The 14,946-nt window shown below is 48.0% G+C and overlaps 1 protein-coding gene across 4 annotated transcripts in view; it reads right to left on the reverse strand.

Annotated features, from left to right (window-relative positions):
- Positions 1-14,946, reverse strand: part of Atp6v0a4 (ATPase H+ transporting V0 subunit a4) — a 61,196-nt gene that overhangs the window by 33,795 nt on the left and 12,455 nt on the right. Inside the window, exons 1-7 of one of the 4 annotated variants that reach the window (XM_069996873.1) lie at positions 9,141-9,851; positions 8,508-8,615; positions 5,601-5,732; positions 4,567-4,645; positions 4,347-4,441; positions 1,107-1,232; positions 300-394 (exon numbers count right to left, since the gene is read on the reverse strand). In XM_069996873.1, the coding sequence (XP_069852974.1) occupies positions 300-394; positions 1,107-1,232; positions 4,347-4,441; positions 4,567-4,645; positions 5,601-5,717 (512 nt within the window). In that variant the 5' untranslated portion in view covers positions 5,718-5,732; positions 8,508-8,615; positions 9,141-9,851. Of the gene's footprint in view, positions 1-299; positions 395-1,106; positions 1,233-4,346; positions 4,442-4,566; positions 4,646-5,600; positions 5,733-8,507; positions 8,616-9,140; positions 9,852-14,946 lie in introns of those variants that run through there. The other 3 variants (XM_069996872.1, XM_069996871.1, XM_069996874.1) reach the window with 3 other exon arrangements.

The raw sequence follows: 14,946 nt of genomic DNA on the forward strand, positions 1-14,946 counted from the left end.
TGCCTAAAATGTATGAAGCTCTGGGTTCAATTCCTCAATACCACATACACAGAAAAAGCCAGAAATGGTGCTTTAGCTCAAATGGTAGAGTGCTAGCCTTGAGCAAAAGAAGCTCAGAGACAGTGCCCAGGCCGTGTCAAGCCCCAAGACTGGAAAAAAAAAAAGCCTCAAATTCTAAATGCATTTTATTAAACAGTATTCTAAAAACAACATAGGGAAAAGTTCCACCTGCCAGACATTGAGCTAAGAATGAGGACCCCCATCCAGCCATAACTCTTAGGAAACAGAATTCCACTCACCCCAACTTTCCAGTCATGAACGTGGGTATGGTTCTTAACTCCAAGAGACCCGAAGTGTCTTCAGTAAAGAAATCTTCAGCTAAATTAGTTTCTGTCTGAAAGCCAAAACACCAATACCATCACTTAGATGTATCAATAACTGAAACAAGTACCCAGCCCTACACCTTTTTCTCTCTTTTTTTTTCTTCTCATTCTTGTGCTAGTACTGAGACTTGAACTCAGGGTCACAGGCCTGAGTTGTGCTCACCCTGGACTTTTTTGCTCAGGGATGATGCTGTACCAATTGAGCCACAGTTCCATTTCTAGCTTTTTAGTCGTTCATTGGAGATAAGAGTCTCACAGACTTTCCTGACTGGGCTGGCTTTGAACTTCAATCCTTGGATCTCAGCCTCCGGAGTAGCAAGGATTACAGGCATAAACCACCAATGCCTGGCTGGTTTTGTCTGTTTTTAATAAAGCTTTAATTTTACACAAATAATTAACAGAAGTGACAAAGCAGAGTGCTCCTTTCCACATCAGAACTTTCCAGAGTGTCTCCTTACCCAACCCTCAATCCGACCAATCTAACAGCCCCTACGTGCCAGCTTCCCTTCTGTCAGAGACATTTTGGATGCATATTTTTAATGAGCACTGTAATAGTTTTTTCTCTAAATCAGCCAGTACCACCTTACTACCCAGAATCCTTTGCCCCTCACCCATAACCTGACTGTGGGTGCAGAGACAGTGTTTTGCTCATATTCCAAACCAGCCAGTGTTCAAAGGTAAGCAAGCAGGAAAGACCCTGGGCTCCAGTCCCCACCAAAAGACCTCAAAGAAGTCCTGGGTTTTCTTCAGGAGGTATTTCAGTTCTGTCAGTTCTAGGAAGGTCTTCTTCAATGCCTGTTGGTTCTGGTTGGCTTCCTGTAACTCGCCTTCCAGTTTTTCTAGAATAGTCTATTTGGGAAAGGAAACAGAAGGTAAGCCAGGCAGAAAGAGCTATAACATTCCTATTTGCTATGTATAAACCAGGCTGATACCAAACCTCAACAGGCATTGGGTGGAATAGAAAGTAGCTGGATGGTTGGGCTGGGAAGGTGGCTCAGTGGTAGAGCGCTTGCCTTGCATGCATGAGGCCCTGGGTTCGATTCCTCAGCACCACATAAGCAAAAAGAAAAAAGCCGGAAGTGGCGCTGAAGAGCTGAGGGACAGCGTCCAGGCCCAGAGTTCAGGCCCCACGACCGGACCCAAAAAATAAATAAAAGAATAAAAGAAAGTAGCTGGATGGGTCCAGTCACAAACTCAGTGCATGGGGAGACCGTAGCTGAGCCTGACCCATCTCCATGCGGGGAAGATGGGAAGGTGCTCTGGGCATGAGAAAGGAGCTTCGTGGGGACCCCAAGGCATCTTTCCCCTAAGTAAAACACAAAAAGGAGGGGAGGAGAGGGATTGGGAGAAGGGGAGGAGAGGGGAAGGAAGAGAGAACTGGAGAGGAAGGAGAGGAAGGAGAGGAGAGAGGGAATTGAAGAGAAGAGGGGAAGAAGAAGAGAAAAAAGGAGGGGAAGGAGGAGAGGGAAGGAAAAGGAAGGTAAAAGGAAGGGAGGGAAGGGCATTTGTAACATTTCCACTCTCCTCACTAAAGTTTTTGTCTTGGAAAAACTTATTTTTCATGTTCGCCAGATTACTGTGTAATGGGATCCTGTCTTCAGTTAAATCAGTACATGTTGTGTATGGCCTACCTGTTTAGATTGTTTATATGCTAAATATCAGTTACGATAATCCACACAAATAAAGCTCCTTGGGCTCCTCAGAATTCCTGAGACCCAGAAACTCGGGAGTCAAGAATTAGAGGAATAAGGAGGAAATGCCACACAGAAGCAGGGCGGGGCGGGGCGGGGCGGGGCTGGGAATAGGGCTCAGGCTCAGCGCAGTGGGAGGGGCTGCCGAGACAAAGAGGAGCTTCACTGAGGCTGGAAGATGGGCTGGACTTGGAAGCAGCGGAGGTATAGGGAGAGGCACCCTAAGTGTGAAGCACTGTGTGAATGAAGGAAAGCTAGGAGAGGAGAAAGGCCAGCAGGAGGGAGGAGGATAGGGGGAGGCTGGGGGGAGGATGGGAGTAGACGAATAAAATAGTTAAAATGGGAAGTGATATAGGAATAGACTAATAAAATAGTTAGACTAATGGTTAGACTAATGGTAGACTAATAAAATGGTTAAAATGGGAAGTGATATAGGAGAAGTTGTAGTCATAATGCCTCCAAAGTATTTTTCCAAAATAGCAAGATTTTTAACATGACAAGATCCAAGTATTTTCTCGGAGGGTTCATTATCTGTAGTAGAATATCAAGATTTATACTACTGTAGCTTCACAGCATTTGAAGACAGTGAGGCTAGCTTCAAGCAGGTATGGTAGCTCATGCCTGTAATCCCAACACTTAGGAAGCTGAAGGAAACAGGAAGATCTTGTGTTTGGGCCAGCCTGGGCTACCTAATGAGATCCTGCCTCAAGAAAAAATAAATCTGGGCGAGGGGGGGGGGGACAGGGGAGGGGGATAGATTCACTCAAAAGGAGAAAGTAATTGCACTTGGAGAAATTGCTCAGCTTGGGGAAGTCCGCTCCTCTTTACCGACCATCTGAGTGAGCCCTTCCAGACTCCAGGAGACAGGAAGGGAAGGAGAGAGGACAGGCCCCATCAAGCGTGACAGCCAAAAGCTAACGTCTTCTCCCACTTGACCTGCAGAAGCCAGGTCGAGGAGAGACCTCCGTGTAGAAGACACCTAATTTGCTTTTATGAATAGAAAGCCCTACGTTCAATCAGGGAGGGAGGAGGCAGGGAGGGATGGAAGAAGGCACTGATTGAAAAGCAAAGCTGTAGCCGGGTGCTGGTGGCTCATCCGTGTAATCCTAGCTACTCAGGTGGCTGAGATCTGAGGATCACGGTTTAAAGCCAGCCCAGGCAGGAAAGTCCATGAGACTCTTCTCTCCAATTAACTACCAGAAAACCAGAAGCAGTGCTGTGGCTCAATGTGGTAGAGCTCTAGCCTTGAGCAGAAAAGCTCAGGGACAGCACCCAGGCCCGGAGTTCATGCCCCATGACTAATCCCCCCCCCCCAAAAAAAAGGTTTAAGAGGCAACTTAAAGGGTGCCTTTGCTGAGCTCTGTGAATTGACTGAAAGGCCCCCAACTTTGTATCCATGTCCTCTGATCAGAGCTAGTCTCTGCTGCCGGCTGCTGCCAGCGCTGTTTCTAAGAGGAGAGAGACAGCAAGGTGAGCAGCGCCTTGTGACAAGGCAAACTGCCCCTGGAGCAGGCAGGTCTCCTTATTATCCTAAAACAAACAGCCAAAATGTCAGAAGAGAGGTGGGGGCGGGGGACTCATCAGGCCACATGTGACCCAGTCAGTGGCACTACTCATGTGTCCACAAAAGAAATCCCGGATCCTTGCCAGAAGCCAGTGGCTCACGCCTGTCATCCTAGCTACCCAGGAGGCTGAGATCTGAAGATCACGATTCAAAGCCAGCCCAGGCAGGAAAGGCCATGAGGCTCTTATCTCCAATACGCCACTCAAAAACTGGAAGTGGTACTGTGGCTCAAAGTGGTAGAGCACTAGCCCTGAGCAGAAGAGTTCAGGGGCAGTGCCCAGGCCCTGAGTTCAAGCCCCACCACAGAAAGAGAGACAGACAGAAGAAAGAAAGAAAGAAAGAAAGAAAGAAAGAAAGAAAGAAAGAAAGAAAGAAAGAAAGAAAGAAAGAAAGAAAGAAAGAAAGAAAGAAAGAAAGAAAGAAAGAAAGAAAGAAAATAAAGAAAGAAAGAAAGAAATCAAGCAAGCAAGCAAGCAAGAAGGGAGGAAGGAAGGAAGGAAGGAAGGAAGGAAGGAAGGAAGGAAGGAAGGAAGGAAGGAAGGAAAATCCCTTCTCCAAGCCCAGTGAGCATCCCCAAACCTCTGCTCTGGACTGGCACAGTGACCCCACAAGTTGGGCATTCGCCTTTTCCTGGAGTAGAGACGGAACTCCTGAGTGGCTTTGGACGCCTGTCCATAGCCAGGGGAAGATGGGAAATGGAGAGCTCACCTCCAGGGTGATCATCTCCCGAGGGAGAGGGGTCTCCGGGTACTTCTCTGGCAACTGGATGACGATCTCATTTTTCATCTCATCTTCTAGAAAATCTGAGGGTTGAAACACCGGTGAGGGGCGCAGCGGAGCCCGAAGCCTCCTCCCACCTGCGAAGCCGCACAAATGATGGGCGAAGCCATTTCCCCCACTCCACAGCCCCAGGGAAAAGGGAACTTACGCAGGATGCGCTCCAGAGACTCACACCGCCGGACTTCGTTCACAAATTTCCTCTGGAAACTGTTTACATTCACATTTAACTAGGAGAAAGTGGGGGGAAAGGTATACATTAGGTAGCAATAGCTGCCAAGGTCTTCCTTGTTAGTTGTTATTTGTGTATTTTTATATTTTGCCAGTCCTGGAGCTTGAACTCAGGGCCTGAGCTCTGTCCCTGAGCCGCTCTGTGCTCAAGGCTAGCATAGCACTCTGCCACTTGAGCCACAGCACCACTTCTGGCTTTTGCTGGGTATGAGGAATCAAACTCAGGGCTTCATGCATGCTAGGCAAGCACTCCACCATTAAGCCACATGCCCAGCCCTGGTTAGTTTATTTTTTTATCTTTGTGAATTTTTATTTGGTTGTTGTGTGTTTGTTTTGTCAGTTGTGGGGCTTGAACTCTGAGCCTGTCCCTCAACTCTTCAGTTCAAGGTTAGTGCTCTATCACTTGAGCCACAGTCCCACTTCTGGTTTTCTAGTAGTTTATTAGAGACAAAGAGTCTCATGGACTTTCCTGCCCAGGCTGCCTTTGAACCGTGATCCTCAGATCTCAGCCTCCTGAGTAGCTAGGATGACAGGTGTGAGCCATCAGCACCTGGCTTTTTTTGGTTTTTGAGACAGGCTGGCCTGAAATTCCAGTCCTCTTATGTGCTGGGATTACAAGTGTAGGCCATTATGCCTGGCTGCTCCTGCTGTTGTTGTTGTTGTTATTATTATTATTTGGTGGTTCTGGGATTTGAACTCAGGGGCTCCCTCTTGACAGGCTGAGCCTCACCTCTGGGACTTTTTTGTATTAGTATTTTTCTTTACTTCTTTGTTTTGGAGGCTGGTACTCTGGCTTGAACCCAGGACCTTGTACTCTGGCTTGGCTTTTTTGCTCCAAGCTAGAGCTCCAGGCTCCACTCCCTGGAGAAAGCATTCTGTTGACTACAGGGAAATCTGGCTCCCTTATCTACACCCGTCCCGCCTTTTCTTATCTGCAAAGAATGCAGGACCTACATCTTTGAACTGAACCAGTCCAAGCTCTCCCAGCTCAGCCACGCAGCAGTACGCAGCCTCCACCTGCAGAAACAGCTGCGACAGACACATGTCCTCACTGCGAAACACCGACGTCATCTTGCCAGCCTCAGCCTGCAGGAGGAAAAAAACAAAAAGAAATGCTTAAGATGGTTGATAGGTAAAAACTTTAGGATGATTTCTTTCAGCTAAAAATGAAAATCCAGCAAGAATCACTCCTGACTTAGAGAATAGAAATGCCAGTGGCTCACGCCTGTCATCCTAGCTACTCAGGAGGCTGAGATCTGAGGATCACGGTTCAAAGCCAACCCAGCCAGGAAAGTCCATGAGATTCTTACCTCCAATAAACCACTAGAAAACAGAAGTGGCGCTGTGGCTCAAGCAGTAGAGGGCTCGCCTTGAGCTGAAGAGCTGAGGGACAGTGCCCAGGCCCAGAGTTCAAGCCCCACAACTAACCAAAAAAAAAAAAAGACTAAGCCAGAGTGGAGGCCCTGAGTTCACACCCTGCAAATAAGGGTAGGGGGAAGGAAGGAAGGAAGGAAGGAAGGAAGGAAGGAAGGAAGGAAGGAAGGAAGGGCAAGATAGTGCTTTTCACCTTTTTATCAGTTAGACAAAGATTGAAGAGTCTGGGGCAGAAGCCCTTCAGAGAGTACTTGTCCTGCCTTGTAAGGCTCTGGGTTGCATCCCAGCACCACAAATATATACATATAGGTATAGATTTAAATAGAAAAGGTAGATGGTCGGCCTCACATTGTGGGGGAGAGAGAACAGACCTTTCATACATTTGGAAACTAAAATGTTCTCTTCCTTTTATTTTGATGGTACTGGATTTGAACTCAGGCTTCAAATCTGCTAGACAGACACTCTACCCCTGGAGCCAGACCTCCAGCCAAAAAAGTGTAAGGTCTGAGGGGTGTTTTGTAGTGTGTCATTCAGTCTAGCCTGGAACTTACTATGCAAGCTCAAAATCTTCTTGTCTCTACCCACTAAGGAGCTGGGATTACAAGCATGTGCTACCCCACCCTGCCGAAGTGTAAATTCTTTGTAGCTTTCTCAGAGAGCAATCTGTCAATATCTATTGAATTTTACATTACTCATGCCCATGACCCAATATTTCTACAGCTAGTTGTCAGAAAAACAGATGCACAAAGAGATGTTTAAGATTAGATATAATCAATGTGTGTGTGTATGTGCACTGATGTTTGAAATCAGGGTCTCATGCTCTTGCTTGGCTTTTTTGTTCAAAGCTAGCACTCTATCACCTGAGCAAAACCTCCATTTCCAACATTTTGCTCCTTAATTGGAGATAAGAATCTCCCAGACATTTTTTTTGGGGGGGGGCGTGGAAGATGGGAAGGGATGGGAAGGGGAAACAAAGGAGGAGGCAACAATGCTTGATAAGAAATGTACTCATTATCTTGCCCATGTAATTATAACTCCTCTATATGGTATTTTCACAATTAAAAAAAAAAAAAAGAAAAGAAAAGAATCTCCCAGACTTTCCTGCTGGGGCTGGCTTCCAATCATAGTCCTCAGCTGTCAGCCTGCTGCTTAGCCAGGATTCCAGGCATGAGATACTGCCTTAATGTCTATCCGAATGGAAGGAAGGGAAAGCTACCTTCCAAAGTTAAAAAGAAAGTGGGCCAGCATTAGTTGTTCATGCCTGTAATCCTAGCTACTTGGTGGGCTGTGATATGAGGATCACAGCTTAAAGCCAGCCAGGCAGGAAGAGTCTATGAAACTCTGATCTCCAATTAACCAGTAAAATGCTGGAAGCGGAGGTATGGCTCAAGTTGTAGAGCGCCAGCCTTGAGCGGAAAAGCCCAAGCAAGAGTGTAAGGCTCAGATCTCAAGCCTGAGTATTGGCACACCCCAACCCCCACCCACCCCCCAAAAAATAACAAAAAGGAGGAGGAGGGAGGAAGGAGGAGGGAGGAGGAGGAGGAGAAAGAGGGGAGGAGGAGGAGGGGAGGAGGAGGAGGAGGAGGGGAGGAGGAGGAGGAGGAGGGGAGGAGGAGAAGGAAGGGAGGAGGAGGAGGGGAGAAGGGGGAAGTGTGGAGGGCGGTGGGTCAGACTCCTTTTCCACCAAAGCTCCTCACAGGAAGGCCCTCTGCGGCCAGACTCCAGGAGGAACTGTCACTCCTCCCCGGGGATTTCACTTGACCACAGAGAGCACATCCACCATTCTCCAGACCACCATCCTCGTTTCTGGCAGCAGACATTCTAAAGCCCAGGCAGCCAGCAGAGGCCGTGGGACCGGCCTGTTTTCCCGGTTTCCTCGGCCTTCCCGCGGCTGTCCAGACTCCTGCACTCATTTCTTCACCAGCTAAAGCCTGACCCCCGGCCTTTGCCCATGCTTCTATCTCTTCCTCTCCAGCCTCCATCCCCTGCATCTTACACCGGGTGTAGGGGGGAGGGGGGATTGCTCTCTCCTGGGAGCCCCTGCCCCCCAGAAGCCCTCCAGAACTACAGTGCCATCCCGGATCTGACCTGCCTTCCTTCTGGCTGCAAGTGTCAGTGATTCCCAGATTTTTCAAATGAAAAATCAGGAGGCTAGAGCCCTGCCGGGCTTCTCATTAGCACTGGACTAGCTAAATGCAGACCACATCTTAGATGCTCCGAAACAATGCCCTGAGCAAGGCTGTGGTGGGTAGCTCACGCCTATAGTTTCAGCTACTCAGGACGCTGAGATCTGAGGATGCAGGTTCAAAGCCAGCCCCAGGCAGACAAACCTGAGGGACTCTGATCTCCAATGAACCCACCACCAAGCCAGAAGTGGAGCTGTGAATGCTGTAGTGGCCTTGAATGAAAAAACTAAGGGGCAGTGCCCAGGCCGTGAGTTCAAGCCCCCAGCATTGACACAAACTCAGTAACTGAAGTCATACTCACAGCACACACGCGGCGCCTCCCTCCAGAAGGTGAAGATGAGTCGTAAGGTTGCGTTTGCTTGCTCTTCCCTCTTCCCTGGTGAATGAGGCAGAAGGGAGCTCGGGCTTCCTACAGATCAGACCCACACCTGAAGATTCTTTCTTACCCAAGTGTGCTCCTGGGGGGTGTCTGGGTGGGCAGAGCCCGGGGGGGGGGGGCCGGCCGGGACGGGCCCGGGACAGCCGGGACGGTGGTGGCCGGCTGCTGGCCTCGGCCTGGCTGCGTCCTCGGCCCCTTCCGCCTGGGCTGCCTCCCCGCCGGCGGCTCTGTTGTATCAACACCGCCTGGGAAGGAAACCTGCTGCACCAGCCCGCCCGGCTCGGCCCAGCCGCACCTGCCCGACCTCCTCCGTCCCCAACCGGGAAGCCCCAGGTGGGCCCTGGGGGGGGGGAGGACGGGCCCTCGCGTGGGCAGCATGCTGGAAGACTTAGTGAGCAACCCCAAGCACCCTTTCCATGGTAAGAATGGGGTGTGGCTCCAGGGGGCATCCTCGGGGGACCCCCAACATGAGCTGCCATCCTAGGAATCAGGATTTTCTGGAACTCCAGGCACTCTCCAAGATGCCTGATTGTTTAAAAAAAACAACCAACCAACCTTGTTTCCAGGACGTGTGACTCCTTCCTGTCATCCCAGCTACTCAGGAGGCTGAGATCAAGATCTCAGTTTGCAGCCAGTTTGAGCAGAAAAATCTGAGACTCCCTCAAGCCAGCCAAAAGCTGGCCTGAAGGCAGGGATGTGGTGAAACATCCTGAGCAAGAAAGCCACTCAGAATCAACAAACACACACACTAGTGCACAACGTCCAAAATCCAGCTCCGCCTGCAGCCCAGGCCGAGAGACCTGGAGACATGGCTCAGTGTGTTACTTATGTTTTACCTCTTCAGGATTAATGTCTAGTTATTTTTCAGGGGAGGGCACAGAGAAAGCCAAACACGCTTTCTCCTCCAAGCTGGAGGGGGGAGGGGGATAAATAGAGCAGCAGCAGTTGACATGAAAGAATCTTCCAGAACAGCAGTGTGTGTTGATCTTCTGAGCACCCACTTGGGGTATACAGTGTACCCCTAAATGATCAGCTGCTCTTGGTGTTCTTGTTGTTACCAGCATATGGCTGAGTGTGGTGGGTCACACCTGTAATCCCAGCTCAAGGTTTAGAGTTCAAGGACTAACCAGGATCAAGGTTCAAATCTTCCTGGGGGGGAAGGGGGGGAGTCATGAGACCCTCTCTGAAAAATAACCAAAGTATGGCATATGGTTCAAATGGTAGAGAGCTTGAGAAGCATGAATTTTAAACTCAAACGCTTGTACAACCAAATACACACACACACACACACACACACACACACACACACACACACACACACACTTCTCAAATTCTTAAAATTCAGCAGTAATTACTTAATAATGAATATCCCATCAAGGAAAAACAAAAAACATTCTAAGTTCTAAACCTCCTTTTACTGTACAAATAAAAGAAATGAAAAGACAAGCTAGAATGTGGAAGAACATGTTTATAACCGCTTATAACCAGACTTTGGAGAGTGCTCAAAAAATATCCGGTTAGAAAATGGTCAAAAGGCTGAGTGCTGGTGGCTCACACCTGTAATCCTAGCTACTCAGAAAGCTGAGCTCTGAGGACCATGGTTCAAAGCCAGCCAGGCAGAAAAGTCCCCATAAGATTCTTATCTCCAATTAACCACTCAAAAACCAGAAGTGGAGCTGTGGTTCAAGTAGTAGAGAGTTAGCCTTGAGCACAAAGAGGTTCAGGGGCAGCACCCAGGTCCTGAGTTCAAACCCTATCACTGACCAAAAAAAAAAAAAAAAGAAAAGAAAAGAAACAAACAAACAAAACAAAACAAAAGTTAAAAAAGAGAAAAGCCAGGCGCCAATGGCTCACATCTGTAATCCTAGCTACTTAGGAGGCTGAGGTCTGAGGATTGCTATTCAAATCCAGCCCGGGCAGAAAACTGTGAGACTCTTATCTCCAATAAACCACTAGAAAACCGGAAGTGGTGCTGTGGCTCAAGCAGTAGAGTGCTTGCCTTGAGCTGAAAAGCACAGGGACCAGGGCCAGAGTTCAAGCCCCACGACCGACGAGAGAGAAGAAGAAGAAGAAGAAAGAAGAAGAAGAAGAAGAAGAGAAAATGGTTAAAAGATGTAAAGAAACATTTTACCTGAGGGAATACACAGATGGTAGATCTATTCCTCAGGGATCTCCTAGAAAAGAACCCATAGAATACATGCATACACACACACACACACACACACACACACACACACACACACACATCAGAAAGAGAAGGAGAGAAGGGAGCAAGGGAAAGAGAAGAAGGGAAGAGGGATAGAGAGAGGTGGGAAACGGAAAGAGAGAGGGAGTGAAAAAAAAGAGAGAAAGAATGATAGGACTTGCCTCATCTGACCATTTAAGCTAAGGAGTCTTGTGATGTGTCTGCAGGCTAGAGACACAGGAACGATGTCTGCTGAGCCCAGACAGGAAAGGAAGATACCTCAGCTCAAACAGAAGGCAAATTCCTCCTCTTTCTCCATCATTTTGATCTATTGAGGCTCCCATCAGATGGATGATGTTCTCTGTATTGGTTCTTCTCTCTGTAAGTGTTCTCTCTCTCTCTCTCTCGCTCGCTCGCTGGCTCTCACTCTCGCTCTCTCTCCCTCTTTCTGGCAGTACTGAGGTTTTGAACTCAAGGCCTTGAGCTCACTAGGCTAGCCCACTCCCACCGGAGCCCCGCCTCCTGCCTGCCTGTGGGGACTGACTCCATGCCGATCTCTTCCAGGAAACCCCTCACAGACGCCCAGAAGCAACGTCCAACCTCGGCATCCTTAGTGCAGCCCAAGTAATACATAAAATTCATCATCACAAGTTCAGCTTGGCATCTCTACCCTTCTTGTTAAGTCAGGCTTACTCTGAAGAAAGAAAAAACAAAAACCAAACAACAACAACAAATAGTGACAGAGGAGATGGGGGATGGCGTCCCAGGCTCCATCCTCAACACCAAGCAAAGAAAGGAAGAACAATCATAAGATCATAATTTTACCCAGTACAACACAACTAAACACATACGGTTCCTTCCCCAGCATGAGGATAAACCCTGGTGTGATGTTGACACGTCCAATCTCCTGTCATTTAAACACTGCTGTGTAAACTCAACAGTGTTTATAACAGATGCAAAGTCAATAGTCTATGTTACATGACAAGGAAAAAAGAAAAGAGAGAAGACCAAGGGCATTTGTTTAACACGTGTAATGTGTGTGCAAACATACACATATTCATAACAGAAAAGGAGAAGATATGACCACAAGTCTCCATTTCTGTAATGATCACAAGGTGTTAACTCAAAACTTTTTAGCCGGGAGCCCATGGATTATGCCTCTAATCCTAGCTACTCAGGAGGCTGAGATCTGAAAATGGAGGTTCAAAGCCAGCCCAAGCAGGAAATCTGTGAGACTCTTATCTCCAATTAACCACTAGAAAACTAGAAGTGGCTCTATGGCTCAAGTGGTAGAGCACTAGCATTGAACTCAGCGCCCAGGCCCTGAGTTCAAGCCCCTTGACTGATTAAACAAAAAAACCAAAAAACCTTTCACTCTGTATTACCAAGTATCTTCTCTGGTCATGGTTCTTTACCAGGTGGCATGAAGACTATGAAGCATTAGTCCTGCCTAGATTGGGCTGCTGTGGTTTTGTGTGGGCAAATCATAAAAGCATAGCCAGGTGCTAATGGCTCACACCTATAATCCTAGCTACTCAGGAAGCTGAGAGCTGAGGATTGGGGTTCAAAGCCAGCCCAAACCATGAGACTCTTATCTCACACCAAAAAGCCAGAAGTAGAGCTGTGGCTCAAGTGGTAGAGTTCCTGCCTTGAGCAAACAAAAGTTAAGAGAGAGCCCTTAGGCCTGGAGTTTAGCCCCAGGATGGACACACACACACACACACACACACACACACACACACACACACACACTCTTCATGGACAGTAGCACTATAAGGCATCCACACGCAAACAGGCTCTGCCCCACTTCCTCCAGGCCTTGGGCTTTCTCCAGCTATCTGCTTTCTGTCCTCTAGATGGCGCCCTGGGACAGTGCTCCCAGTGACTGTGGGCCGGCCACCTTCCCAGACACTGTGTATCTCCTGCCCCAGTGCAGGCCCCACATTCCTTAGGAGAAACCCCTCTTCCTGGAGCCTCCCGCCGCCCTCTGCTCAGCCTCAGCCCCCCTCAGTCATGAGAATCAGTAAGAAAATATCCTGTCAAAGAACTGAATGTCCCAGGTGGCTTTTCCCTATTGTCTCTCCAAGCGTTTCAAACCACCTTCCTGTTGTTTTGTTTTTTCCTAGAGTAGTGTTTAAACTATACCAGTGCGTTTCTTTACATGATTCCCCTTCCATCTTCCTTTAAGCATTAAATTGATTAAGGCCAGGCGCTGGGAGCTTTTGCCTGTAATCCTAGCTACTTGGGAGGCTGAGATCTGAGGATCATGGTTAGAAGCCAGTTTGGGGAAGAGGAAAAAAAATCACAACATAGAGAGCGATGGGGCTCATGCGGTAGAGGACTAGAGTGAAAAAGGCAAGCAAGAGCTGGAGGCCCTGAGTTCAAGCGCCTCATACCAACACACACACACACACACACACACACACACACACACACACACACCTAAACTGATTAGCTTATTTCTCATTTTCTTTCCCTCTTTTTAATAGCCTGCATTGAGTCCCCTGGACTTTCCTACATCTCCTGACTACTGTCATCCCCAAGGTCATGTGACGCTCTGAAAGGTCACACAGGAGTCCTGGACTCCAGTCACAGCTTTAGTTGGGTCCCCCTGGGGCCTACGATGGTAAACAGCCTAGATGAGAATGTTGAGAGGGAAGTAACCCACGCAGTGAAGGGGAAGCTACAGAAAAATCTAGAAGGTCACACGGTGGAAGAAAAGATCCACGCCGGGAGGTCAGGGTCAGCCATCTCTGACTTGGAATCTGGCTCCTTTTGGTTTCATGTGGACAAAACTAAAAAGCAAAAAGCAAAGGAGCCTGTTTCTCCTAAACATGCCCTTGGGTTTTCCGAAAACCTTAGCTCAAAATTATTCTTTGCAAATGCTCACCTCTGTGTACAAAACAAAACTGGAACTGACCACAAGCATTGCTGGGCCAACAGGGAAGATAAGATTTCAGCAGAAATGATAAAAAAAAAAAAAAAAAAAAAAAAAAAAAAAAACAGGAATTGTAAGAGTCCCATATTAATTATCTATTAGCTTCACCTTAAAATGCCCTTACCTGTGTGATGCTAAGAATTCACTAACCTTCCAACACTGCTAACCTGGCTGCCCAAAACATCACTGAGAACCCAGGAGATCCTGCCTCCCGCCTGTAGTCCCAGCTACTTACTCAGCAGGCAGATAGTTAAGGATCAAGGTTCTAAACCAGCAGGGACAGAAAAGTTCATGAGATTCTTATCTCCAGCTAACAGCCAAAAAGCTGGAAATGGAGCTGTGTGGTTCAAGAGGTAGAGCACTAGCCTTGAGCAAAGAAGTTCAGGGACAGGGGCTAGGAAGGTGGCTCAGTGGTAGAGCACTTGCCTTGCCTGCCTGAGGCCCTGGGTTCGATTCCTCAGCACCACATAAGCAAAAAGAAAAAAGCCGGAAGTGGCGCTGTGGCTCAAGTGGTAGAGCACTAGCCTTGAGCTGAAGAGCTGAGGGACAGCGCCCAGGCCCAGAGTTCAGGCCCCACGACTGGACCCAAAAATAAAAATAAAAAGTAAAAAATTAAAAAAAAAGTTCAGGGACAGCACTCAAGCCGTGAGTTCAAACTCCAATACTGGCACCAAACAACAATAACAAAATTAGTGAGAAGTCTTTAAACATTTCATCAGAAGCCAAGTAACAACTGTAAGACACAAAATGGTCAAACATGGTAACACAAAACTTGAGAAACTATCTTCTTTCTGGGAAAGGATGTGTGTGTGTGTGTGTGTGTGTGTGTGTGTGTGTGTGTGTGTGTGTGTGTGTGTGTGTGTGTGTGCGCGCGCGCGCGCGCATGTATGTGCCTGGTACTGGGACTTGAACTTAAGGCCTTTTTTGACCAAAGATGGCTCTTTAACCCTTGAGCCACAGCTCCACTTCCAGCTTTTTGATGGTTAATTGGAGGTAAGAGTCTCACAGACTTTTCTACCTGGGCTGGCTTGGAACATGGTCCTCAGATCAGCTTCCTGAGTAGCAGGGATTACAGGCGTGAGCCATCAGCACCTGACTAGACTTTCATTTTTGTAAACATTGTTACATTCCACTGGAGAATGTTGCCATACCTTTTTAATGTCATCTGGTATTCTGCTCTCTGTCTCTGCATCTCTGTCTACCTTTCTGTGATAGGGACCAAACCCAGGGTAGCATGC

The sequence above is a fragment of the Dipodomys merriami genome, unplaced genomic scaffold, assembly GCF_024711535.1.
Source record: "Dipodomys merriami isolate MVZ:Mamm:240054 unplaced genomic scaffold, mDipMer1.0.p SCAF_5, whole genome shotgun sequence".
Lineage (NCBI taxonomy): Eukaryota > Metazoa > Chordata > Mammalia > Rodentia > Heteromyidae > Dipodomys > Dipodomys merriami.